The following is a 26,457-nucleotide window of genomic DNA, read 5'->3' as shown; positions in this document are numbered from 1 at the left end:
ACCAGTCTAGAAAAACTAGCATGTCAAATTGCAGAGAAAATGCAAACTTAAAAAGGCAAAGAATTCAGATTAACTAGTAGTTTTCATACAGAAATTACATTATAATTTGCAATTCTGTCCTTGATAAAAAGGAAGAGTAGGCAATTAATTCAGTGAGAGATCAACTGAGCTTTGTTGAGCTCAAACTCAAAGATCAGAATACGAAGTGCAAATTAGTTCTGATTTCTATTGACAAGTCTAAGGGAACACAGCATGCAGGGACACACTCAGAAAAGGATCTAGTGCAGGATGAGACTCAGTTGGGAAAGGATGCCAGTGATAACAAGATATTGCTCTGCAAACACTACTATAAGAAACACTTCAGAATGTTGCCCTGGCTTGTTACTCAACAGAGAAATAAAATTATATGCAGAGTATGACTTAATTCTAGGTGTTTATTGCTTTGTTTTGGGGTTTTTTTTGGCACTAACTTTTCATCATGAATATCACTTGAAAGCTGTAGTTACTACTTCTTTTAGCTTACTGCATCTGGGCCAAATTTAATACCTCAGTCATTTTAAAAAGATCATAATTCTTTGCTGATATTATCATCAGCAATAGCAAGTGTCAGATAGTGTATTAGTGAACAGGCTGCTGAGTGAACTGTGTGAGAGAGAGAGAGCTACATGAACCAGGTCATAGCACAAGTGTACCTGAAGGTGCAGTGGCTCCTGGTAGTAGAAGTGCATATCCATCCTATCTGTGTGACAAAGCTGTGCTCTGGAACGAACTAACCAACTTCCAAACAAGCCCAGGGTGTGTGCACATTCATACAGTGTGCAGAGACAGGAGAGGCAGCCCTGGAACAAAATGGGAAATGCATCAAATGACAAGATGGATCCTCACTGCCAAGAACTAGGAGAGAATAGGCAAATGACACATTGATAAAAAGAAAAAGGTCAGCAACTATCTTTGAAAATAGGGTTAAAGGGACAAAAAAGAAGTGCAGAAGACTTGTAGACCACTCAGTCTAGAAAAGCACAGGAATAAATAAGTAATATTTAAGCACTTAGGAAAGAACAAAAAGATTAACAGCATCCAAGATGTATCAGTAGTATATCACAGGCAGTATAATTTACTGCTGGGATACAGTAACAGGTCTTATGGATGGATGAAAAGCAATCACTGCTATATTTTGGTGTGGCTCTTGTTATTATCTCACATAACATTCTCACCACTGAATAAATGAGTTAGAAGAATAGATGAGTTAGAAGAAATAACCACCATATGAATGTGAAACTGCAAAGTTGAACTTGGGGGTGGTTATACACCAAGACAGAAGGAAACACTGAGTTGTGTTTCACAGGATTTTGTCCTGAATCTGATGCTATTTAATAGTTTCATTAACAATTCAGCAGAATGGAATATATACTTACTAAATTTTCAGAGGCATAAAGTTAAGCAAATTAAAACTGTATAAAGACGTCAAGACTTCAATTCAAAACAATATTGCCTGGAGAAATGACACGAAGAATTTGAATAAGGAATGGTCAGAAGCTCTTTGCTACAGCAAGAACAACTATCTGAACCCACAGAGAATGGGGAATAACTGATTAGGGAACAGTGCTTCAGAAAGTCATCTGGGATCATACTGGATCATAAACCAAACACAACAACACACTGTTGCATAAAAAGTCATCATTACAATGGGACACATTATTCTAATAACATAGATATGGAAACAGGAAAAAGCAGAATGAGAATATGAAATCTTCACTGAAAGAAATATTTTGAAGCAAGCAAAACACTAGTCATTCTTTTTTTGGATGTTTCAGCTATAGTACTTCCAGCCTAACATTTCTGTGATTCTATTTTGCTGGCAAAGCACAAGGAAGCAAAGCTGATGTTACATCAGCTTTTGGAATTAGGAATTCTGCTGCTACATAAAATATCTTCTGCTTACTAATCCAACAAAGGTAACATATCAAGAAGAAAAATTTGATTTTCTTCCAACAGTGTATAACAAAAGAGAGAGAAGCAATAAGCACAAACAAATCAGTTGTAAAATAGTGGAGATTTGCCCAACTTACCACTTGCAGATATTGGCTAGCAAATCCATACAGAAATGCTAGCCATGTGCTAAGTGCCCAGACAAGTATGGATAAGCTTAGCTGCAAATGCAGCAGTCACATTCTTCCCTTTGGGCATCTACTATATTTTAAATAGTTTGATTTCTTACTTAATTAAGTTTTATGCATTTTCATCTACTGCCTTTTTCCATCCAAATGCTGTTTGACATAAATCCAAGCTAAAAGGTCCTTGATTCACATGACAAAACATTCCACAACATTTTTACATAGATTTTTTAATTCTGTGTGGAAGCCTCAGCTACCAGAATAGGCAATACAGGCATACCTGAATTAGCAGCTACAGTTTTGCAAAATATTGCTGGGATATTCCCGAGTGCTACTATGAAAAATTACTATTTCTGAAATGTGATATATGAATTTAATGTAATTTAAATATATATATATAAATAATTTGAAAAGAATACCCCAGAGAACAGAAAAATATACTCCTCCAGAAAGAAAGTATTTACAGACCATCTACATGTTTTACTACTTCAATGCAACAAAAGAAGCCTTACTTCTTGTAAAAATGTGACTAAGTCAAGAAAAGAATGCAGCCTGGAATTGTACAGGAGTCAGTAAAACACTATTTTTAGAGTCCTTTGATGGTTACTTCTTTTATTGTTAAATACAAGGAAACACTCTCCACAAAACACTGTGTAAGCATTCAATGATTTTTTACTAAGTGGCAAATGATGTAACTGATTTATTGCCTTGAGACAGAGAACTCCTAAAGGCAGATAAATGCTAGGGCAGGAGGCATAATTACTGGGCACTAACATTATTTTTTAAGACAGAAAGATAATTTGTTAATAATTTTTCCAGGTGTATTATTTGCAATTAACAAATGTTCAAACACTTAACTGCACAGAAGGACTACAGAAGCATGTAATGAAGAGATATCAAAAGCCACCCATGCAGCCTTTCTGGTGGAAAAAGTGACATTTCTATTCAGAAGTCATCTACACTACACTGATCAACCGCATAAGTATCTCTGCAGTTGCAAAACACAATTAATTAGATGTATAATAATCCCAGATGGAAAGCTCTTCTCTCAAGTATTTTTCTTTTAAGTATGAGGTGTTCTGTGGAAAAAAAAAAATCTAGAATTCTCTCAATTCCTTTCCAGTGTCTTATTAAAACACTAGGAATAACGACTGGTCCCTGAAACTGCCTAAACCTTGAAAGATCCTTCAGAGAAACTGAAGGCTGTGAAGGAATCCCAAGAGGATTATTTCAAATTTCCAGGTGTTAGGGCACTACAGCTAGTTCCTTGAAGTACATTTAGCATAAACATATGAATTGTCTTGGTGGTTCAGTGATCAAAAACATGAAGGAGCTTGTGATGAAAAGCAAAGGCACAAGTTAAGTTGTTCACAGATGAGACATCAGACAAGTTACCAAAGACTGAAGATGGGATCTCTCCTAGCACAGTGTAAAAAGCAGCATAGGAAAGCATTGCAGCAAATGGACTGAGAGGAACAATGCAGAATGTAGAGCAGTCAATATAATAGAAATGGGACCTCATCTGAAATCCTCATCTGAAAGGAGTTATTGCTTAACAAGAAAAAATGAAAAAGCGCCCACATCTTGTTAACAACTTCAGGACTCAAGAGTCCCTGCCTCCACGTTTCCAGGAAGAGTGATCAACATGTGTGCACTGGTTTTGCTTGGGATAGAATGAATTTTCTTCCCAGCAGCAAGTACAGGGTTTGTGTTTTGGATTTGTGATGGAAACAGTGCTGATAACTCAGGGATGTTTTTGTTATTGCTGGGCAATGCTTACACAGAGCCAAGGCCTTTCCTGCTCTGCCTCCCACCCCCCCAGTGAGGAGCTGTGGGTGCACAAGAACTGGGAGGGGACACATCCAGGGCAGCTGACTCCAACTGACCACAGGGATATTCCAGACCATATGGTATTCCAGATCATATGCTTCATGCACAGCACACACAGCTGGGGAAAGAAAAGAGCGAGGAGAGGGGACACTGGGAGTGATGGCATTTGTCTTCCCAAGTCACTGTTACATGTGATGGAGCCCTGCTTTCCTGGGGATGGCTGAACACCTGCCTGCCCATGGTGAATAAATTCCTTGCTTTGCTTTGCTTGGGTAAGTGGCTTTTTCTTTCACTATTAAACTGCCTTTATCTCAAATCCTGAGTTTTCTCACTTTTACTCTTCTGATTCTCTCTCCAGTCCCACTATGGTGGCACTGAGTGAGTGGCTCTGTAGGGCTGAGCTGCCAGCTGGGGTTAAAACAATGACAAACAATTCCTTATCACAGAAGGCAAAAACCCTAGATGTAAGAGAAAGGAAATAAATCCTAATAAACAGGAGAGGATAAAGGTGCAGTGGCCTGTAAGCCAGCAAGCTTAGATCACTACATCAAGAATTTCTTGTGTTTTACCACTTAGATATTTTGTAGGTAATAGCCAAATCAAGAAGAAAGAAAATGAATAAGCAATTACTAAGTCACTTTAGGTATTTCAGTTAAGTAGCTAAAGTTTGATAAAATAGGCCAGGTTTCAAATAACCACTCTTCTAACTGACTTTATCATTGCTAAAAATTTTCCTCTAAAAATGAATTAAAGACATACCACCTGTAGCAGGATATTTCATGTATGCCAAAAATAAAAACTCCATTACTAAAGAATTCATAGTTTTCAAAAGCAAGGTCAAAGAAGCAATCAAGAACCTGATCTTAACACATAATGAAGAAATTTTAAAAAGCACACAATAATACAACTTGGTAACTCAAAAGCTCAATTTCATCAACACATTGTGCTGTAGTTGGGAAAACAAACAGCAGGACTGACAAAATACAGAGTAGTAATTTTTTTCATGAAATTTGACATGTCCTACATACACTTCAGCACAGACTTTCAGTATTAAATTGTTCCAAAACTGTCCCCATTACTTGAGTATTGAAGAGTTGTTAAAACTGCAGTCTTGACTGAGTGAGGCATTTGCTAAGACTGCAAGGCTGACAGCATGGATGCTGTGATGCTCTTTGTATCCATGAAGTAGAACAGCACAAGTAATCTAGTATGGAATTTGACATTTTTATGTCAAACTAAACATAAGCAATTTAAGTTTGGCCACTAAGAACAGAATCAACTGCAATCACAGGTGAGATCTGCAGGATTATTTTATGGTTTAATAAAGTAAATGACACTTCTTTCCTCTCCTTAATGAAGGCTTGGGTGAGGGGAGAGGAAGGTGGAAAGCACTGAGAATTACCATAATTTGTTACAACTTGTTTACAAAAAGAACATTAAAAACTTCTGGAAATCAAAATAATCTGGACACATTATTACTCTAACCACTTCCATTTCATGCACACTATAGTTAATAAAATACAAATAACATCCAAAATTTAACCACTACTGACTGCTCCTACAGGAATTATTTGCAGTTTCTCAACCTCTGCATGCACATTCAGTTTTGTCAGTATTAAATTGCTGGCTCCACCTAGTGTTGCTCATGCCCTATTCCTACAGGCACTGAAATGCAGAGAGCCAGTCATAACATGGAGCTGAGCACTACTTCTGCTTGCTCCTTGGAGAGAGCATCCCTGACCCACCTCACACACAGAACTGCGCACACCCTGAGCAGCATTTTCACCAGCACTGACTCAACAGCTCCCACAGCCTGTCACTTATAAAAAAGGGCATCTTCCTTTTTTGTTTTGTTCTTAAAATACCAAAATACAGCTTTTAAACTCTTGTGAAGAGAAAAAAGGGTGCCAGATGTCTACTGATAACTTACTCAGAACACACTTTGACTCCACTGATGAGGTAGTACTGCTGTTACTGTGACAGACCCTTTCAGGACTAGAGTTGTTTCTCACAAAAACTGTTCCTCCTGTATGGACTGAGCCTAAGGAACAGCAGATGGCTCAACTATTCTTATTGCCTTTCCCTGGGGAAGGATATCTGTCTGGATAGCACTTCTATTGGCTATCTAGGAAGCTTTTAACCCAAAGTGATTTCAGGCTGCATTTTATCTACTTTGATAGAAGCAACAGCTCAGCTTTAGTCTGAACTGGAATACAGTCAGGGCTGATTCACCCAGTTTGTATGTAACAAAGTATCACAACAAAGCAAATTTTACATTTCTCAAATGCTACAATGATTTGTACTCAGTTAACCAAAATACAGGCTGCACTAACATTTAGATCTTATGATAACTTGACTTAGTACCTGCAGTCCAAAAGATACTATGTTTTTCTTACAAACTCGTAAATTTGTATTTTAATTTTCTGAAAATCCTACTACTAAAGGTACCAACAAGCAAACAGATACAGCAGTTTTGAATAATCTTCAAATTCTGAGCCTCATTTTATTCAGGTGCCCTGTTTTCTTGTGACAGCACTATTCTTCCATCTTGTAGTGGTTTACAGCAAGCCAATTAATAACAATCTCTGGTTTGGTTTTACTCATTATGCCTATAGGCTTTAAATCTGTTCACTTTATAAGCTTTAAGATAAATAAATAAATAAATAAATAAATAAATAAATATTAGATAAACCCATTTAAACACAGTGCAAACTTACCTGTAAGCATTAATATAATCCTTTCTATGTTGTAGAAGAAAATCTTTCAGCTTTCCAATATGAGAAATCTAAATGAACAGAAATCATAAATTTCAGATGATTTTTATATTTGAAGTTCAGTATTCACACTTCAAACATGAATTCATAAATTTCTTATTCTACAACTAAATAGAATAATAAAATTTACTCTTTTATACTAGAATTTTCACATTTTCCAAGCAGTCAGCACATAAAAATAATCTAAAAAAATCTGTTGTACAAAGGTCTAGCTTGGAGAACAGCAGCAAAAATACACTTCTTCTTCCCAAAGAAAATGAGCTAAATATAACTATAAATTATATGAAGTAACTGTAACTACAATATTAAACATTAAAAATATTAAACATGGTAACATAAAACATTATCTAAATTTTCAATCCAGAATTTAATGATTCCATAATTTAATGTACAGTTTGGAAATAGATTCATTTTGGAAGACCACACAAGAAATTTTCAGCTCTTTACTGATCAGATATACATGTTCAAGTCCAGCTATCAAAACTTGTATGGCAAGGAACTGACCCTCCCCTTCTACTTTTGCCCTAATACAGTGACCAGTTTGTGCCCAAACTAAAGTGGTTTCTCTACTACCTGATAATCATTAGTAAGCTTTGCCAGATCATACATCTCAATCTAATTTCCATTTCTGAATTTCCACCTCACTCTGGATAACTTTTTATTTTCTTTTTTAAGAAATCTTTACAAAGATCTTTTGGAAAGCCACAAAAAAAAAAAAACTGAAACAACTTTTGAAAACTTCAGTCTAATTGAAAAGATTTGGTGTAGCATAAGATGCTGCTTATTTTAGAGAATGGAGGAACTACAGAAGTGTAGCTTAATTCACCAGAGAAATGAGAAGACATGATGGAGGGTGGGAAAAGGGAAGAGAATTCTATACATTAGTAGTATATATTTTCTGAGGCAACTTTTAAAACTATATTCTCAAATATTAGTTAATAATTCAGTGTAAACAAAGCATCGAAGGCATTTTACAAAACAAAAGTTGTTTTCATTTACAATAAATAAAGTTTACTCCATGTATCTGGGGAAAAGTATCAGAAACTGCTCTAGTCTTAAAATCCCATTTTCATGCAAATGATCTTTGCAATTAAACAAACAGAAAAATCACGGAGAAAGAACACAGAGTAGTTTGGATAAATAGAAGATTAATTCCCCCAATTATTTTTCTTCAAAAGCAGCTCTTTGAAAAATAGTGCAAGGAAAAAATGTACTTTGTAAGACCACAGTAATTTGTACAACTCAAGATAAGTATTTCCTTGTGCAAATAAAAAAGCCTCCATTTCCCTATTATTATTATTTGCTCTGTTTCAGTTTTACTATAATTTATCATATTGGAAAAGGATTTTCCTAGTTTTCAATTCTCAAGTTTTTTGTGCGATTATCACAGGAAATTTCATCCCATTCATAGCAAACTGAGTTCTGTCAGCACCTTCAAGAGTTTCCCAAAGTGTGTTAGCACCATTATACAGAGCAAGAAGGAAATACTGCAATTGTTACAAGACCAATGAGGCACAAAGAGTAAAATAAACCATTCTACAGATTCCTTCTCATTACCACTCATTATTTGTACAGTAATCTCTTTCTCAGCTCAGACTTGGTATGTCATCAAATTTGCTCAATATATAAGTCAAGTTTGACTATGAAAACAAAACATCTAAAACAGTTATACAGTGTTCCAGTGGAACAATCATACTTAATAAGCAGAAAGAAAGTACTACAGAGGACAAAACAAATGTAAAATAAGAAACGCTCCAAAACATTTACATTAACACACGAGAAAACACTAAACTAGAATACAGAAAAGCAAAATTTTGTAAGCAATAAATCTTCATATTACTGCAATAGTTACAATTTAGGAGTGATTAACAAGCAGAAAGAATCAGAATGACAAGCAAGAGCACTGTCTTACAGTAATTAATTCATCTAGTCACAAAGAGCATTCTATTTAGGCTAAAATTGTCATCACGTGTTTGAATTGCACTGACCCCACTTTGCCTCTCCTTCATTTGTAAAGCTATTTTCATGAATTTAGAATGACACCATTATGCCCATACTCACATCAAGCTCTTAGTTCCCCAGATTTGCATCAGAAGTGAGACTTCTTGTTTTCATTTCCCTCAAATTCTAACAGCATCTTCTGCAATCCTGCACTGCAGATATTTCTTTCTCCTTTTGTTACCATGTACTACTGGCACAGCTTTGAATTCAATTTGTCATAACCATATGAACAAAATTAACATTTTTAATTAAAAATAAGGTCTCACTAGTATTAAAGGGAGGGAATGCTAATTTTATTTTACAAAATTGATTGGTTTTCTGTATGATGCTCGAATTTTTGTAGATACAAAATATCCCACATTATACAAAGAAAAATCCTGAAGATACCTCCAGGGTCATCAACTTGCAATTATATATGGTGTTATCAGAGGCCCACCATACACTCTTTACAAAGGCAGCAAGCTTCAGCCTAAAGGGAATAAAGCTTCTCCCTATTACAACTGAGTGTCTTTATTAGAATCCTATTGCTCTTTTTACTGTCAAATTATTGTCTAATTTCCAGGTTTATTGATTAACAACTTCTATATATCTCTGCTTGCTTCAGAATGGTCCTTTCCCTAAAATTTCTGTTTCCCTGCATGTGTGTTTGATTTTGCTGTCAGTAATTCTATCTATCTATCTATCTATCTATCTATCTATCTATCTATCTATCTATCTATCTATCTATCTATCTATCTATCTCTAACTTTTGTAGCCCACACAAATAACCTCCAAACTTTTATTTCCTTCTCACAGAACAGTTCTGAAGTTGCAGAACTCACAGCTTCCCTCTGCATTTGTTCCAGTTTGTATCCATCCATTTCCAATGCAAATGACTACAAAGGCATTCACTGGTGTTGGTTACTTTGTAACTATTTCTGCTGGAAAAACCTTTTTTTTTTCCTACTAATTTTTCTAGATCCCAGTATGTATCTTGCTTTTACTCCACTGGTCTATGTTTTTTTCATTATTAATTTAGCCTAGAGTCCATGACTAAACCATTCCTCATTTATACTCCAATTGCATGACAAATCCACACTTTCTGCTAATTTTCTTTTTATTAAACCAGCTGAAGAATATTTTAACCTTAGGAGGCTTTTAATACCAGTAGCAACGCATTGTGAACTTGGCCAAAACTAACTTTATCTCTGTAAAAAAAGTCTTCCCTTCTTGCAACAGTTTTCTTGGGCAGTCTTTCTCACCCTGCTTTCCACCGCCTCTGGGATAAATTTTTGTATCTTCTCTTAATTAATCTTCCAAGTAGATCTAGTAGAGTTTTAAATCCCACTTGCATTTCAGCATACCCATTCTTCCACTCCACTTACCCATCCATCATAACTGCAACTTCCAATTTGCTCTACATGCCTGTTTTCAAAACATTTTCACCACCACTTGACACAGGTGTCAAAAGGATAGATGAGAGCAATTTGAAGAAGCACAAACACATCTGAGTATTGGCCTCGTCATGGTTCTCATTCTTTGCATCTGGAAATTTACTTCCTTTTTCTCCCAAAGTCTGGAGCAGAGAAATAACCTGAAACCTTCAACCCTGAAATAAAGAAATTACTTCCTTTCTCCCCCTGCATCCCCACAGAGACAGGAGGGCTTAGAGAAAAGCCCTTCATAGTTGCAGCACTCTTGCACTACATAACAACTAAACCTATCTTACAAGGAAGAACACTGCTGAATTTCCAGATAACTGACATTTCTAAGGGAATCAGGGAATAAAATACCTTTTCTCACAATACTGGAGCACCAGTTATATCATTACAGCAAAAGCATCCTCTTCAGCTTCTGTGCACTACCACAATATGGTGGGTTATGTTCCCTCTAACAATGAAGACTACATAGGAAACTCCAGGCTCTCCCTCTTCTCTTCCCATTCCCACTCATATTCCTTGAGGCTCAATATCACACCCCAAAACACTGAAATTACTTTTTTTTTTAAATTACTCTTCTGGAAAGAACTGGTTTCTTTTATTTCAGCTCCACAAATACCTGGACCAGCACAAGGGAGGGCAGGAGCTAAACAGCACCAGTAGGGAACTTCCTACAAGATGCATCTGCCATGAATGGATAAGGTATATTTAATTACAACCTAAAAAATTCAACATGATAACCTCCTAAGCTCAGTTACTGAATCTGGGGACTCCAGGAGTTATTTAAAAACTCCAAACTGTAGCTCTAATCATGAAAACTCAATTGACTCTCTACAGTGAAGCAGCAGCAGTTTGCCACTATGTGACAAACAAAAGCATCAACATCATGCAAGTGAAAAACACTATAAATTCACATTAAAGCCTGTAACATAACTTTTAAAAAGTTACTTTAGGTTCCAGTTTGCACTTGATCCCCACAGTAAACTATCTCTTTAACATATATATCTGTGTTTTGTTGCCAATACAGATTTTTTAAACAACTCTTATTAAAGCATAAAAACAATTATTGCATCTAATGCAGGTCTGACACAAAAGGAAGCTGTGAATGGCTGCCATCTGCTACCACAGGTGGCATGCATAGCTCTATTTATACTTGGGGCCTGCGCTAGAAATGGTAGATGTTCCTCTGTTTGGAGATTTTTCTAATGATTTCAGAGCAGGCTAAGTTATTTAAAAAGATAAGCAGGAAAGCATTGCCTGCAAAGCAGCATCTTGATGAGATGCAGAGGCTTTAGAACAAGACGCTGACTATGCTTCCTTCAGTCTCTTAGCAATACATAGGGCATTGCTTTCCACTCCAACAAAGAATTGATCCCTCATGAAACAGTAGGGTCCAATTTGCATGCGTTTAACCCACTGCAAGAAGCAGCAGCATTGTTTACGATTAAAATGATTGGAGTAGGTTCCCGTGACATATTGTAGAGAGAATTCAAGCATGCTGAATGGTCATTTTCATTGAACAAATATAACGTTTTATCAAATTTACTCTTCCACCACAACAATGCCCAACTATTTCCTATCATATAAAATTGACTGTTACACTTTGCGCTGTATTGCCACTCTGAATTTTTTAAAAGATGTACTTTGTTAAAAGAAACTTTAAAAATTACTTAAAACCAAAATATAATTGAAAGGCTTTTGCAGAACTTGTGAGAGTGGTTATTTACCGTTGATTCAGCAGCACTAACAAGCACTGCTGACTACAGTGCCATATTATCCCTTATATTATCCCTTAAAACAGGGGGGGAAAAACTTTGAAGAAAATTTTACATTTAATTTCCCAATATGTTTGAAACACATTATCTCCAATGTCTTACCTAAATAGATTCCATTTACAGATTCATAAAAAGGTGACTATATTCTACAAGCCCCTTGGCAAGAAGTGTAAAATTTAAGATCGGTATAATATTAGTATATTAGCATCTAGGCACCTATCCTGTTTTCAATTCCTAACATATAGTTAAGCCAAACAAACCCATTCCCTATTTCAAGAGAAATTCTAAATTTCAGTAAGGCATCAGCTTATGAACAGGAACTGCACGTTTTTACCAAAAGAAATAGTTTCAGTACTAGGAGGAGATACAGTAATTACTGTAAGAACATAAACTTGTTTTTCCAATGTCTAATTCATATTGAAAAAAAAAAAAAAAAAGGGAAAGGAAATTTTCCATGGTTAGTGCATGTAATGAAGGTAAGTGCTTTCAGAAGTCTGGAGTGAAAACCCAAACAGAATAGATACTATAAATGGAAGCAAAATTTATATTAAATAATTTTTTAAATAAGACCTTTAGCTCTTATCTAAACTATTACAGTTGAAAACTAGTTAGAAATGTTTTGATGCAGAAATTACTCCTATAAATAAATTTTTCAGTGAAAACTACCTCTGGCTAGATAGATGAATTTTTAAAAACCCAACACAGGATGGGCTAGATTCCACACTGGTTATATTTTACCTAGGTTATATTTAAAACACTGTCAGCCCTTTGAATCAACACAGACTCTTGCTGGATGCTGCCAAGAACTGACAAGATTTTTGCTTTTAAAGTACTGTAATTTGGATTTAACATTTCAGAACTGGAACCTTCAAAAGAGGAAATGAAATAATTCGCTGGTACAGTGAGGTAGCTGTAACAGCGATAAAACCAATGAAATGACCTTTACCCGTGCGAAGGTTGTTCTTTAGGATGTGGTGCGGGTTCGCAGCGCGCCATGGGGTGGAGCTGTGCCCCCGGGATTGAGGCCGGGGCTCGCCGGCCGCCTCCACGCGTCAGCCCGGCCGCCGGGCAGCTGATTCGTCTCTGGAGGGGATACATTTGGTTTAGGTTTCCCCAGCAAACGTGAAAGTTTCTAAAATAGGTCACGCAGATCAATTGCTCTCGTAATCTGAGACCCAAAAGAGCAAATAATATCTAAACTGCGGCGAGGGGGTGGCCCGGAGCTGGAAGCGGGGAGACAGCCAGCCTGGCTACCTCTAATCTCAGGAAAATTGTGACTTGGTTCAGTTCCTGCTTTACATCAGCATACATGTTACAGCAACGGGCACAGAAACACTTCTTATTGCATTTTATTAGCAGCCTTGCATTTGAAGCAAAGGAATTAACCAAGAATGGGGGGGTTATGTTAACAAAATGTGTAGCATATAAGATAAGAACATTCAAACCTGAATTAATTGAATTAAAAGCCATGAAAAAGAAGAGTGAAGCTACTTGAAACTTCAAGGTAAAGATGGAACAAAATTTAATTTTTTAAAAATATGTTTAATATTATTCCTATTTTTCTAATTTAAAACAACACATTTTTAATATAAAAGGAAAGCAAAATTGTAGGAATCATTGCAGGAGATTTCATTAGTCATTGTGGAATACTGGAGTAAAAACCTGTCTGCAGAATACCACAGGCAGTATTTGGTGCACATTAACAAAGCGATTAAGAAATCTTTAAACTGCAGTAAGAAGCAAAGCCAATTTCCTGATACCTGGTCTGGAGTAGAAAACACTTCATTTTGTTTAATATCAAACCATCAAAAAAGGAAAAAGTAAAAAAGAAAAAAGCACTGTCTTGTACATTAAAAGAAACAAAACCCAGTTGGCTCTAAATATTTTTTTTTAATTTTGGGGTTTTTTAGTTCATGCTTAACATATATTTATATATACTATCTGTGGTTCAAAAAAATGTCTCATTGATTTATACTACTGTCAGTTTACATTTAAATACTTTGCCTCCAAAGTGCACTTTAGATCTGCATTTCATTATTTTTATTTTTTATTCATTGTTAATTACCTGCAATGGTAGATTTGGTAGTCAATAACTCACTATCAGCCTAAAAGTCTCATATTTCATCTTACTGTGCCTTTCATAAAAATAATCCAGAGTTAGTGTAAGATTCAGTCAAATATATCAAGAAGAAATTCTTCTTGCAATTCTGTGACACAACTGCTAACTTGTGTTGTTCAAGACTCTTCTAATAAGAGTCAAACAAAATTGAGATCCAAGTGCTCAAAAACTCCAGTTCCCCACGGACCACAATACCCAGTATTATCACTGAATGAAGGTTTCACTGGAGTGCTATCTGGGAATAAGGCTGATAAGTATTTTAAAAATGTGTATGGTATTGACAGCAAACTCCACCTGTACAGAAAAATTACTTTGAAGTCACTGATTTTTTTTAAATTTTTGTTGTTTAAGGAAAATATCCATGAACATATTGTATATCCTTAAAACTGTTTTTAATGCTTTGTGCTTTGGATATCTGTGAATAGAAGGAGAAAAAAGAAGTCTTACTTTTTAGGGTAATTACTTACAAATACTGAATTTCAACTCTAAACCAGAGAAATGCAGCACACACAGACTTTAAGATAGAGGTCTGCGTTAATTTTGGCACTGTTTCCTTAGCTCTTGTGGAACACACTGGTTTGACACCTTCACATATAGAAGCACATCTAGATATTCTGAAAATGGTCTGTTGACAGTCAATAGGAACATGAAATGACCTGAAAAAAATTAACAATGGGCTTCCTACAATGTATCATCATGCTAAATGGTTTTAGTAACTAGTTTTCATTTATTATCAGCAGCAACAAAAAAAAGAAAGAGCACAACATCTGATTTTAATAAAACTTACTATTTCCCTTTTTCTTGTCTATTGTCAAACTCCAGTCTTAACTTTCTTTAACTTGTATTTTTACACAATCATCCAAAACCTCATTGACTAAAATATATATCCCACCACAATTGTGGGGAATGTTTTGGTTGAGAGATAGAAGGAAATTGGTCAAAATACGTATTTGCAATAATTGGCCTTTACCACTGCTGTTGAAAATGCTCCATTTACAACCTTTCAGTAACTGCATTCAATGTAGCTTGAGTCTTTCTGTAAGAGATATTTTCCTTGTCTCTTGTTCTCAGTCTGAGCTCATTTTATTACTACATTTTCTTGACTGAAAGATGTTATATGATATAAAGAGAGAAGTCCAGTCTCATTTAACAGATACTCAGTAATAAATGGTTGCTCTTTCCGACCATTATTATGAGATCTTTTGATTTTCTGAAAGGTTTTTGCAGTGCAATTCAGAGAGTTCTATGTGCATGCACTTTGGGACTGAAATCTGCTTCACCGTAATACATTGCAGGGCACCGCAGGAGCTGAACCCAGGGCAGGGGCTGAGCCCGGGGACAGGGGCCGAGTTCGGGACAGGAGCCGGGGCCGGGACGGGGGCTGAGCCCGGGGACAGGGGCCGGGACAGGGGCTGAGCCCGGGAACAGGGGCTGAGCCCGGGACAGGAGCCGGGGCCGGGACAAGGGCTGGGGCCGGGGCCGTGTCCGGGACAGGGGCTGAGCTCGGGACAGGGCCGCATGCGGGCCAGGGGCCAGTGCCGAGGCCGAGCTCGGGAGAGGGACTGAGGCCGAACCCGGGGCCGAGGCCGGCACAGGGGCCGGGGCCGGGACAGGGGCCTAGCCCAGGGCCAGTGCCGAATGCAGTGCCGAATGCAGTGCCGAATGCAGTGCCGGCCGAGCTTGGGAAAGGGGCCGGGGCTGAGTCCAGGACAGGGGCCGAGCCCAGGGCTGGTGCCGAACCCGGGGCCGAGCCCGGGGCTGAGGCCGAGCCGCCGCGGCGGCCGCGCTCCCTGAAGGCGCGGCCAGAGCCGAGCCTGCTCAGGCTCCGCAGCCCCTCTGCCAGGCCCTTCCCATGAGAGCTCCGCATTTTCGGTGTACTCACACTCATACACCCATAGTGATACAGAGCACGAACCGACACAACATCTATTCTGTCTCAAAATCCTACAACTCCTGTCAAATATTATTCAGAGGGGCAAGTATTTTCCTGGATTTTCATTATTTGTACAATAATGTTCTTAGTGCAAAAATACTTCTATGTTTCAACACCTTAATTTGTTATACAGACTGAACATTACTTCAGTGGTTGCTCTAGCATTTATAACAAATAAGTTTCTCCCCCACTAAAACACCAAGAAAAACACCCAGTCAGAAATTAGATGTTTATGAATCCTTATGTAAAGACCATATATACAGTTCAAGCACAAAAGCAAAAAATAAATATACTGGAAATAAGCCAATTCTGCACACATTAAGATTTTAATCCAAGTGCTTTATGGTATCAGCAAAAAAATTAAGACAAAGGGCCGTTTCTGCCCCCTTTTCTCATGCAACAGGGAACTCTAAGAGCTGGATCCTCTGCCCTACATGGCTGAACTTCCTGGGCCCTGGTAGCCTTAAGTCCTTCCATGGTTGATGCAGAGTGACTGATGCACTGAGAGAGGCATTCACATCCTCAGGAAACCCAGACAGAGCTGCTCCATCAGGCACACACATCTCCTCCTCTGCCCTACTTCAAATGCTCTCCTTCACTGCCTTTTCTGAGCAAGCCACTACTCCTTTGTTACAGCACCTAGGAAATAGAACCATACAAAACACCACTCCTCCACCTCTGGGGAAAATAACTCTTCACCATTAGTTCTTACAACAGTACACTGAGGTGCGTAAAAATACAGCCTTAAAAAAAAAAAAAAAAGGATCATCCTTTTAATAGCTCTTGGACCTCTTGGAGAGAGGAAAGAGAGGAATACAAACAGTCAATCTGAAATCCAAGTATTATCCAATTCCCTTCATCCTATCCCTTTCTGAATGTCTTAGAAATTGTTATCAAGACAAACCATGACGGATTCTCAATTCTACAGCAAGGGCTAGAAGTTTCTCACAGCTCAAGTGGGAATAAAAGCATCACAGAAGAAAGACATCTTATCTTGGTCCCACTCGAGAATTTTCTGACATGACCAAAGTCCAAGAGAAGAACGTTTAGAGCACGTTGTCCTTCCATATTTCCGTTAACTACCAAATGACCATTACACCCCCAAGATAACACATGAAGTATCCAAAAGAAGTATCTCTGAACCCCAGGATTTGCTCATCACAAAATGCTTTTTATGATGGTTTTCATCTGCCTATGGGTATTTGCCAGCTGTTTTGCCTATAAAAAAGATGCCCCCACCATGGGGAAAATAATTTCTACCTGAAAAAAATAGTCACATAAAAATTTCTCTCTAGAAAGCGCTTGCAGAATTTGTGAGCAGAAAGTTTTAGCTGTAATTAAAAGGGAAATCAATGCTATTCTCTCACAGCTGAGTAATACTGACAATTCAAATATTTAGTTTTAATCGCCGAAAGTGAAATCCCTGACAAGATTTCAAGTTGTGAAGTAAGACACTTTTCCTGCCTCACTTTTTCTCAGCCATGAATCTCAGAAAGATTTTTTAAATGTCCACTTCCTGTAATTTTGGTAATTTTAGAGTATAATTATTTTTACATTTTTATGATGCCTTTGGGGTATCATTACAAATATTTTTTAAGCATTTAAACTTAGAAAAATAAAATTAAGTAATAGCTTCTCTTGAGGAGAGACTGTCAGTCCTGTTTTGAATAAACAATCCCTTTTAAAGGCAATCTAAGAGATTTATATCCGCTGTAACCATAGAAATTAATCTAGAGTTTAAACAAAATAGAGTAAAACATAATTTATTTAATGAAAATCAGAACAGTGCTATTGCAAATTAAAGTTGGGTTTCTGTTTTTTTAATTCAACAGACAGCTTTGTATGCATTTGTAAGATTTTACTTGATGGGCTACTTCTTACAACTCAATCATACTCATTTAACCAATTTGAACAAAGCATTCAGATATCTGAGTTTTAATTTCACTTGATATAAATGCCAATCACTAAAAAAAGAAAGCTAAGGATTTTCAGATTTAAAAAGCTAAAATAAATCTATTAAACATCTTCAATGATGAAAGCAATCATGAGAAACAGCTTTGCAAGGCCAACAGGAACACAGCACAAAAAATTTTATGAGTTTCTCATATAAAAAGTTTGGGAGTAGCAGAGAAGAACAAAAATGCACAAACTGGAAAACTTTTCTTATATCAGCATAGCTAAAAAATTGTTCAGAAATAGTGGTTCCTATAGACTAGGTATTTACAAGTTTGCCTGAAACATTCCAGCATGCTGACCCTCAACAACAATTGTGCTACATAAAGTAATTCAAGGTTAAACTAATTCAGGATTTATAGATCAGTTAAAAGAGCAACAGCATGTTTTGTATTTTCAAAAAGCAAGGAAAAGAACTAGAAGTTCACATGAGGAAACACTGATGTACTTTACAATATAAAATCAAAACAAAAAACATAGCCCAAAATCTAGAAAAAAATTCACATCACAATAGACTGAAATAGTTTCCTGTGGGAACATCTGTCATAGCCATGTAGAGTTGTGAAAAATACTGAAGTAAAAGCAGAAGGAAACTTTATAAAAAAAATACAGTTTAACAGGTAATTTCTCTAATTCTTGTATATTCTTCTTGTATATTCTTCTCTAATTCTTTCACAATATACTATTCTACGGCACTTGTGGTGGTTATATAACCTGTATGAAAGTCACCACGTAAGCCTTCCTTGACTATATCAATAGGAAATAATCAAATCATATCAGGAAAGTAATGAAAAAATGAATGAAGTTCAGCCTTATTTACAACTAAACTGTGAACTCAATTATTCCATCTATTATACAATGACAAACACTTTACCAAACCAAGAGAAAGAAAATTAAGCTGTTCATAAGCCAGAGTACAAACTCTGAAAACCTCAAGAGATATGAGCTTCTGGTCTCCTTCTCTTAACTCAGTCTGTAGGAGAGCCTGATTTAGGAGACTCAGCCAAACCAAGGCTCACGTGGGCATAAAAAAGCTTGGCTTGGAATACAAATGCCAAAAGAGACTCACTGAAGTGAACTTTGCAAGACACCTCAAAATACAACAATCTGTTCCTGTCTCTGAGTTAACTGACCTGTGTCCTGTAACTGGCTACCATTCCCTGCAACATCTTACTAATTTCCGAAAGTGTTTTATCTATCTCTAGACAGTCTCAAATCCATAGGAACCCGTAACTTCACATAATAGGTGGCTTTTTGACAGTACACATCCACAGAAAAGAAAACACACAGTGCATAAATAGGGAAAGAAACAGAAACAAACAAAGAAAAGGAAACAAAAGGGCTGGCTGAAATAAAGTGAAATAGCCCCTGTACTGAGACATACCACCACTGGATACTGCTGCATTAAGTCTGAGGTTCCAACCAGAAGTCAACTCCAAAGGGTCTCCAAGAAGAGAGGGCTGTAAACTACAGCATTACCCCCATGGCTGCTCAGGAAAGGAACAAGGTCTCCATTCTGAAATTCCTAAGTGCCCAGCCAGCTGTGAGACAATCTCAGGAAACAAGATGGTGGCAGAGACACTGGCATGTATTTACTGACAGATTCCTGCTCACAAGGACTTTGCAGTGAGAGCTGCACTGGCTCCGAAGTACACGGAGATAAGATCACAGAAACCACCAGTGCAATGAAAAAGATTGTGCTTACTCTGTAAACTCTGATGAATCGGAAGAGCTTCAGAAGACAAAAATCTATTAAAATACTTACTCTGCAAAATGAATTTGAGTTCTTATTTTACTTGAAACTCTCCATTAGAGAGACTAAAACAGGGACTAGTTTCCCAGGTTGGGTTGCAGTAGCTGAATGCTACTACATTGTGTGGACAAATAACAGAACAACTGGATAAAAAATACTTGTATTTCAGCAGACAAGCATAGGGAGAAATTGAAGTATCTCTTGTAAGATGGATACAGGTTTGTGTACAGTTTTCACTCAAGGTTAGGCTAAAATGCTATAGCAATTTGCCACAATGTTTCACAGCTCTTACATGAATTAGTGAATGGTCTCTCATGTCAAGGACAGAAATGATACTACATTTTCATTTCTATTTGGGTTACGAGCACTGGATTTAACAAATGTCACGCCACTGCTCCACAGCTCTGCTCTGCATTACAGATGAGTCAGTATTACTGAAATACATTTCATCAGTATTTCAGTAGTCTGCTCATGCACTGGCATGATCTTAGGAAGAGAGAAAGGTAAACATGAAGTACCACCCTGATGAGGACCCACCTCACTAGCAACTTTAAGATAAAAATGTTACGGCTATGAATCACAATTAGAACATGAAAACTTAATACTAGAAAGAGAATTTATCATACAGAGATTAGTCAAGATTAAGTGGTAAATGTCAAGCAGATATCTGACTGTATGAATAAATGCAACAGGAGCTGGTAAAGCTCATTGTGGCACAAGTGTAGAAAAATAAGAGAAACACTGAGAAGTGAAGGAAGGAAAGAATTGCAGATGGAAGGGGGAATAGAAACAAAAGCAGAAGGGTATGGTTTGAAGTAACAAGTGAAAAAACATGAGAAGTAAGGTACACCCAAGCTAAAGCAGAAAATATAATTACAGTGCAAATGAGAGACGGATATCAGAGACACGAAAGCCTAGCATGTATTAGAAGATCAAGATCTTTATTTAGGATAATAAACCAAAACAAAAGCAAAAAAAACCCAAACTCCACACTTAAAGGAGAAAGAAACAAACTCTCAAAGCAAATCTCCAAGGATGTAAAATATTGTTCTTGAAAGTGTTCAAAACAGCCTAAACAAAACACTTTATGCTACATATGTGCTAGCAAGGAGAGGGCTAACCTGACCTCATGTTTTAATAACACGTTCTACTCCCTGGCACACCAGCATTAGAACCAGAGCATTCCAAAACTACAATTTTCCCCACAGAAACACAAAACAATTTCAAATGCCTGTAGCTCTAATGTCATACCAGTGGAAAAGCATATTGTTGAACAGAGTGTATAGCAGCAGTGAATACTTAAAGTCAGGATATCTAAACTAGTTTGAAGATATTTCTTCTTTTTTGTCCTGAATGTTCTTCAGTCCCCTACAGAGCAATTCAAATGTGGTTCCTGCATAAGCAACTCAAGTGTCTGTCTGACTACAGCATCAATAAGCATGGAAGAGACAAAAATGAGTAAGGATAGAAAAATAAAGGGAAGGAAAATAAACCCACGTCAAAGTAGAAAGTTTTACTCACACAACTTTGTTTAGTTCTATCTCATTGCACTATATCAAATGAGCTGTACTGTGACTTACGTAGTTTAATTAACACAACATAATTTTTCTTTTATTTAAAATAATTTGAGGACTTCCTACTTTCCAAAGTTTTTTAAAAGCATAACTTTAATGACTACAAGCATCTTTTTACTGCTTCATTAGTAGCCATTATTAATACTAATTAACATCACAAATGGAGTCAAGAAAAGGAAAAAGTCCAAAAAACAATTGCTGGACAATGCAGGAAAAAATTACTGAATTCTTTTCAGTAAGAAAAAAAAAAAGAAAAATTACTTATAAAGATCAAGCTTCACATGGAAGGCACTCTGAATTCCTTCATCTTACACAACAAATCAGACAGCAACAAGAGGAAAAAGCCCCCCTTCTACTGCAGAAAGTGAAACAACTGACTAGGTATTTGTGGGCAACCAAATTATCCTTCTTGTAGTTAACAGGTTCTTAGCACTTAAATAAACAAGTGTCAACTAATTCTGTAATGTAAAGAAAATCAGCCAAAAAATCAGAAAATAAATATAACAAAGGAAACAAATGGAGTGCAAATTAAGAATACCAACAATAAGAAATCAATGACACTAAAACTGTGAGAGATTTCAACAGAAACCTAACAAAATAAAATACACAGAATCAGAAAGAAAAGCACGCATCAAAAATGAAAGAGTTGGAAGGAACAAATGAAGGCAAAAGTTACTTCTTTTAAATAAGTGAAACAGGAGAAAATAGGGTGACTCCTGAAGAATCTCATTTTTTTTCCAGGGATTACTATAAAGTTAATATTCCCTTTAGATTTAAAAATGATCCCACAAGGCAAATTCAATGCATTTCCTTGAACAGAGGCAGCTAAGAGGTGCGTGCTCTGTGCGGGCGTGGGGCGCCTGCTCCGAGGCTCCTGTACAATCACAGGAGCTGACTCCAGCGAGCCAGTTTGAAACCAGCCAACACACAACTAGCCACAAAGCACAAAGGACAAATGCTTTCACTTTTCTCTTTCCATTAAACTAAAAACACAATTGGTTTTTAATATTGTTTTTAATCTTACACTACAAGTATAATGTATGCAATGCATACAGCACAAAATCTATCGGGCAACAGAAATCAGAATGCAACTGAAAATCAACAGCAGTCTCTTGCAACAGTCACAAAACAAAGTCCTTTTTCTAATGAGCAAAGAGATGCAACTGAACCAACCATTACTTGGGAAAAACACTTGATGTGGTCATGAAAAATCTTGAGACTACGAAATAGTCCTTTTTCCTTTTACACAAATTCTGTCTATTGCAGCCAGCATAATTCTTAAGCTACTGTTAGCAGCCTTAGAATTTGGGGTCAGGAGTGTCACTACCCCTTAAAATTAAAATTATCCAGATCCAAATAAACACAGTGCTAAATCTAGACTTCTCATTTCAGGTAACCTGCAGGTTACAGGCTATAGCATCCTGGTCATAGCAGATTTTTTCTATGAAGCTGTAACGTGGAATTATTAAAAATTCAGAAACTTACATCAACCATCCCTACTTTCCATTGCAGGCTGGTGGTACATTCTGTGGAAGCATAAATTTATATAGAATTTCTAGGTGAATTTTATTTCTTATGGTCATAACAGAAAGAGGAAGAAAAGAGAGTGCTAGGGGACTTACTGGAAGCAGCTTATAGTCATATCTTCTATGATAAATCTACCAATACAAATATGATTGTGAAACAGATGATGACATTTGCTATTAGCAACAGCTGAAAGGTCTTCTTGGCTCCTGATGTGGAGTTAAAGCAGAGAGAAATAAAGGACTTCCCATGATTTTGTAAATCAGATTTTGATGAAGGACTGAAATTTTAAATTGGATTTCCTGACTTCTGAGTGCATGACAGTCCTTCCTTTTTGAGAGGGAAAAAAAACCAAAACAACAAACCAGACTGATATTATATACTACTACGCTTCCTGATAATATACTACTACAAATTTTGCTTTAAGATTATGATTATTAATATAATTTTATACATTTCCATATTACCTCTTCATAACAGTATCATTCATCCAGAAAAATACTATATGCTAAAAAACCAAACCAACCAACACCTCCCACCCAAAAAAAACCATGCCAAAACAGAAATACTAGAAAGCTTTTCCCATGCTTACAAAATATGGAGACAAAATGCATTCCATGCAATCTCTGGGGCTTCAGCTTTATGGTCAATGCAACATTCATTAGATCATTTTTTTCCTCAAGTGTTACAAGGAAAGCCAATTAAACATCAAAAGACTCCAGCTTGTCATGTCAAATTTACTACTTACTGGAACAGTGTGCCTTATTCATCAAATACGTGTTGACTTGGAAGTCACCATGAGCCACATTCTTAACTAATTACAGCAACTGCTACAAATACTGATTATTATTAAGAATAAGTAAGTTAAACTAAATGCACTAATTATCATAGGCTTCACTTGCCAAGAAACGCCATTCTGTCAAACGCACACTGCACAATTAAAAGTTAAAAATAAAGCATTTATTCTGTCCTTAATCATTGCTCCTCCACTGCTACCCAAGAGATAGGAAATATTCTCCTGTAACAACCCCAGTGCACTGCACCAGGTTCCATGAACTACACAGCTTTGTTGTGAACAATGCCTGCCAAGAGAAGGCTGCTCGGAGCTGCCCTATGTGGAGTAACAGCACCATGTTGGAAATATGGTCAGACAGTGAATACAGCACAAGATTCCTCTCATCAAGATGAATATAATATAATATAATATAATATAATATAATATAATATAATATAATATAATATAATATAATATAATATAATATAATATAATATAATATAATATAATATAATATAATATAATATAATATAATATAATATAATATATTATAATATATAATATATATAATATAATATTATATTATATATTATAATATTATTATATTATATTATATTATATTATATTATATTATATTATATTATATTATATTATATTATATTATATTATATTATATTATATTATATTATATTATATTATATTATATTATATATTATGTGGTTTGTTCTGCTTGTGGGATAATATTAAAAGTTGCCTAGGCTTCAACTTGGTGGTCAAATTGATAACTTACATGAACTGCTACAACTTGTAGCTGTGTATGTATTCTCTAACACTGCCTGTGGCTGAACAGATAGTTTACCTTTAACTGAAATAAATTTTTAAAAATAGCTAAAAATTTCGTTTCAGCACAGTTTCTAATCTGTGTCAACTACTGGTAATATCATAGTTGGCATCCATATTTCTAAAAGAGCCAAAACTATCAAAGGCGGGTGTTTCGATCTGAATATTAAATATATGGATATGAGTACAGACATTAAATTACATAATTTTGTTCAGATTCTTTCATAATTTGATTGTGGAAATATTAAAGATCAAAAGAGCTGTTAAATCCACTTTTTAAAAATTTAAAATTATTTATACAGTAAACATTTAGGACTTGGTGCCATTTCATTAACTTCACTGGAACACAAAATGTCACCATAAACACTAAGTCAACAATAAAAAACTTTCATGATCTAGCAACTAGGTAGCAAAATAAATCCTTTAAAAGCTATCAAGCTACACTAAAAATAAAATTAGATATAAATTCAAGTTTTAGACTGTGGTCAATTGAGGTCTAGACAAAACCCTATGTTTGTTCACTGCCTAGTCTCCAGTCTGCTCCAAGTTTGAAAAGGTAATTGAACTCAGTCTATAATTACTGGATTAGATACAGATGGGCTCTGTACATTTCAGGGGAGGAAAGAACTGTTTTGATTCATTTTATGATTGCCTGTAAGGTCAGACTTTTCAAAATGTACTTTCATCTGTTAAATAGTTTCTCAAAGTCCCAGGGGGACATCTTCAATAACTGATGTTTTAAGCAATTTGAGTCTATCAGATCCAGTCTTTGAATGTAATATGCTGTCCATTTTCTAGAATTATAAATGTGCATGTAGGTTAATTGCTACAACTCAGAGAGAGTTTCAAAACTACATTTTTTCAGAAAATTGCTAGTTTTACCCAACAACTGTTATGAATAAATATTTTCAGAATTATTTTGATTTAGGATACAGCATATCTTTGGAAATACAAATAATGACACAAATTAGAAATGTCCTTACTCATAATGCCTCCTCACTTGGGGAATGCTCTCTTAGGACCAAAGTGAACAATATTTGAATAGTCTCAACTAAATAAGTGCATTTATTGCAAAAAAAAAAAAAAAAAACAAACAAACAAACAAAAAAAAAACAAAAAACAAAAAAAAACCAAGAGAAATATGTCTTGATAAAAAATACTTAAAACACTCGAGAAGACTTCTTTTTCCCCATCTCTTATTTGAGCCTTCATCCTCTTCTTAGTCAAGATAAAATGTGGAACAAACAATATGTAAGCATTGAAATTTCACTCAGCTAAGAATTTTTTGCAGTATTTTCTTCAATTAAATCAACCATAACTCTGCAGCCTGTTCCAGTACAACCAGGATTTCATCTTGCATCATTCAATGTCTTGCTCAGTTAACAGTTCAAACCCTCTGCAAAGAGAATTTAGCTCTGCTCTCAGTTAGGCACTCTCAGAGCTACTGTAATAGCAATTTAAAGCAGAAAACACACCATGCAATCAGAAGGCAACATAATAGTTCAGTTCATAGTCTTAAAAGAGGTAGGAAACAATTCCAAACTTATTATTCAAGAGTTTGAGTTTCTTTGTATCACAACGATCTTCTTCCTTATAAAATTCCAACAAGAAAATATTTTTTTGCTAAAACATACATTTGTGTTTAAAATAACTATCTCACTGACAACAGCCTCAGTCAAACAAGTTATCTTGGCAGGATCTATATCTAGGCATACATCTACAGAGCTGTTCTGCCAGAGCCTTGGTATTCAAGCACTGGCAATAAGGATAATTGGAGCTATGTTAATATAATATCCTTTGTCTCTCAGTGGGCTAATGAACAAACATGTTATCTCATGTAATTTCCATGATTAATATTTTATTCATATTATTTCAAAGTCATCCACAAGAGGGACAAAACCTGAAGGCAGACCCAACCACCACAAAGCACCAGCAGAAAGACACATTCTAATAACCGAATTATCTGTGTGCCTGCTCAGACAGAAGATCCTGTCCATCATCATCAGGCTGCACAGAATTCCCACCACAACTTACAAGTCTCACCGAAAAAAGAAACTTGTTCTGCTGCATTTTA

The 26,457-nt window shown here is 36.1% G+C and overlaps 1 protein-coding gene across 2 annotated transcripts in view; it reads right to left on the bottom strand.

The window, feature by feature from the left end:
* Nucleotides 1-26,457, bottom strand: part of STX18 (syntaxin 18) — a 59,054-nt gene that overhangs the window by 20,332 nt on the left and 12,265 nt on the right. Inside the window, exon 2 of one of the 2 annotated variants that reach the window (XM_058024842.1) lies at nucleotides 6,662-6,729. In XM_058024842.1, coding sequence (XP_057880825.1) covers nucleotides 6,662-6,729 — 68 coding nt within the window. Of the gene's footprint in view, nucleotides 1-692; nucleotides 840-6,661; nucleotides 6,730-26,457 lie in introns of those variants that run through there. The other variant, XM_058024843.1, reaches the window with a different exon arrangement.

The sequence above is a fragment of the Melospiza georgiana genome, chromosome 5 (genome assembly GCF_028018845.1).
Source record: "Melospiza georgiana isolate bMelGeo1 chromosome 5, bMelGeo1.pri, whole genome shotgun sequence".
NCBI classification, from domain to species: domain Eukaryota; kingdom Metazoa; phylum Chordata; class Aves; order Passeriformes; family Passerellidae; genus Melospiza; species Melospiza georgiana.
Note: the sequence above shows the minus strand (reverse complement) of the source record. Positions and strands in the feature narration are given on the sequence as shown.